This window comes from Sinocyclocheilus rhinocerous, unplaced genomic scaffold, assembly GCF_001515625.1.
Source record: "Sinocyclocheilus rhinocerous isolate Xijiao unplaced genomic scaffold, SAMN03320098_v1.1 scaffold1294, whole genome shotgun sequence".
NCBI lineage: Eukaryota > Metazoa > Chordata > Actinopteri > Cypriniformes > Cyprinidae > Sinocyclocheilus > Sinocyclocheilus rhinocerous.
Window position 1 is genome coordinate 121,518 of NW_015656157.1, and position 2,576 is coordinate 124,093.

A 2,576-nucleotide genomic window follows, 5' to 3' on the forward strand; every position below is an offset into this window, starting at 1 on the left:
GACAGACAGACAGATAGATAGATAGATAGATAGATAGATAGATAGATAGACGAAGGGATAGAAAGGAGGTTTAGGTGGGATAGGAAGAAGAACACTGAGGGATAGATAGAAAGACATGCAGACAGACAGGCAGGAAAATTGGATAGACAAACGGAGGGATAGATTGACAGACTGAAGGATAGATAAGACAGATAGAAACAGAAGACGGATAGACAGACAGACAGGCAGGCAGACGAAGGGATAGAGATAGATAGACAGACAGAGCAATCAACTGAGCTCAGTTTTTCAGGCCATATCTGTATTTTTTCAGGATTATTGTTGTCAGTATTGGGGAGATGAAAAGAAAACGTTCGGAGACATGGAAATTGAGGTAAAAAAGACAGAAACCTTCCCAACGTACGTGAGACGGCGTCTAGAAATACAGTCCTCAAAGGTAACCAGAGTCCTTCTCCTCAGCATGAATATCTTTGAATTGAATATCATTAACAGCAGGCATGTTTTCTGAGACATATGAATCCATCTTGAATCCTGTAACAGAAGAAAGAGGTCTTGGAGGTGGATCAGTACCAGTTCCTGAAATGGAGAGGCCGTGAGCTTCCAGAGAACGCTCAGGAGTTGATAGAGATGACAAGGATCATCAGAGAGAACGGCAATTATGACAACAGCAAAATGAACCGGAATGTCCCCATAGTGGTGCACTGCAAGTAAGTCCATCAACACCAGTTTTCTTTCCCTGATGGAGATGGGTGGATTTTTAAACATCCGTAAACTTTAATTTCAGCAATGGCTCATCTCGTACCGGAATCTTCTGTGCCTTATGGAATCTCTTGGACAGCGCCTACACAGAGAAGCTGGTGGACGTCTTCCAAGAGGTCAAAAACTTGCGCAAGGAGAGGCAGGGGATGGTGGAAACAATAGTAAGTTCTTGCTTTGTTTATAAAAACAATAGACCTTAGTCAGGTTAGATGCCAGGGGCGTAGTTTCCACTGGAGACAGAGGGGACATGTCCCACCCTCACTTTCAAATTCGTTTGTTATGATTTTTTTAACCGCACGCCGTCATCGCCACGGAGGAGCAGGACCGAACAGGACACAGACACGCCCGTCCGTGTCCAGGAACGTCGCGTGCACACTCTAAAAATAGCTTACCGAAAGTTCTAATGAACAGGTATGGTGGTTGCGGCACAGTCAGTGATGAAACGCCAGAAGCAGCAACAGATGACTTTAATGTCATCATGGATGAATAGAAAGAAAGGAGATGTGAGTTGGTTGATTCAGTAAATTAGCTCAGGTCAGGATAATCATATTTTCTGTCTACACCTGTTGATGTTAGCCTAACGTTGACCGAGCTAACGTTAACATACACTGTTGCTAGGTAACTTCAGGCTGTTGTTAGCTAAATATTTAATGTAGAACAGTGGTTCCAAAACTATGGTATGTGAGGCGACAGAGGGGGTACGCGAACAAAATGCTGAGTTTTGCTGTGTTTCGTGAACGAATCTGTGGCTTTGAACGAATCTTCGTGAAAGTCATTGATTCAATGATTCATTCATAAATACAGTCACTTGCTTCATTACTGAATGAATGACTCAATGACTCACGCATTAAGACAGTGACTTACCGCCAACCTACTGGCGGTTTTAGTATTTAAAATACTAAATTTAAAATACTAAATTTAAATTTAGTATTTTAAAGAATCACTTTTCACTTTTTTTATCATCATTGCATATTGCAGGTACAGCGGTTAGTTTGAAATAAAAGTTTGTTTAACAATGGAAATTGAGTCTCACATTATTTAAATTTTATTCACATACAAACATTAATGGTGAACATTTTTGACTTTATAAAATGTTTCTCTCAAGTCTTGGCGATCGGCCCCTATTAAACAAAAAAAGAAAGTAAGACATCTTTTTCTTATTCATAGTTAAGTAACCTACTATTCTTTTTGACAGAATTCCAATCATTATAATCAACTCAATTATTTCCTGGATTTTGTATCACCATAGTCCCTAAATGTATGTAAATGCAGGAAATGGGATTCAAATCGAAAACATTTTCCCCATTTTGTGTCCCCCCCACTTCTCAAACCAAAGTGACACCCTTGTTAGATGCCATATTGAATTTAACACGGATGAAAACAAGTTTGTAAGGGATAGATTTGTAGTTTTACAATGGCACACACTGTAAATTTTCACAACCCACAACTTTCAAAACTGTTTATGGAGTTTTTGTCTCTTGAAACTTTCTTTAGAAAGACGTTTCGTCAGCTGAATAATCAGTATGGTAAAACAAAAAAACAGTACTTCTGTCCCTCACAGCCTAAAAGTAAAAAAAAAATAGGCCTATAATCTTTCATCTATAATAGGCTTTATATCTTACAATCACTGTATCTTACAAAAAAAACTTTATTTCTTCTAATTGTGACTTTATTTTTCATAAATGGGATGAAAGTCCCATTTTTTCTTACATCAAAAATTAGTTTATCTCACAATTACCTTTTCTTACACTGAACACAGATACAGAAACTGACTTCCTTAAAATACCGATCTGTAGCCTACCATTTGAGGGGGGGGGGGG

General features: G+C 38.7%; 1 protein-coding gene across 1 annotated transcript in view; it reads left to right on the top strand.

The window, feature by feature from the left end:
- The window catches only part of ptprc (protein tyrosine phosphatase receptor type C), a 28,175-nt gene that overhangs the window by 24,410 nt on the left and 1,189 nt on the right, over nt 1–2,576 (top strand). The window contains exons 30-32 of the mRNA XM_016526974.1: nt 311–433; nt 538–704; nt 782–917. Coding sequence (XP_016382460.1) covers nt 311–433; nt 538–704; nt 782–917 — 426 coding nt within the window. The remainder of the gene's footprint in view (nt 1–310; nt 434–537; nt 705–781; nt 918–2,576) is intronic.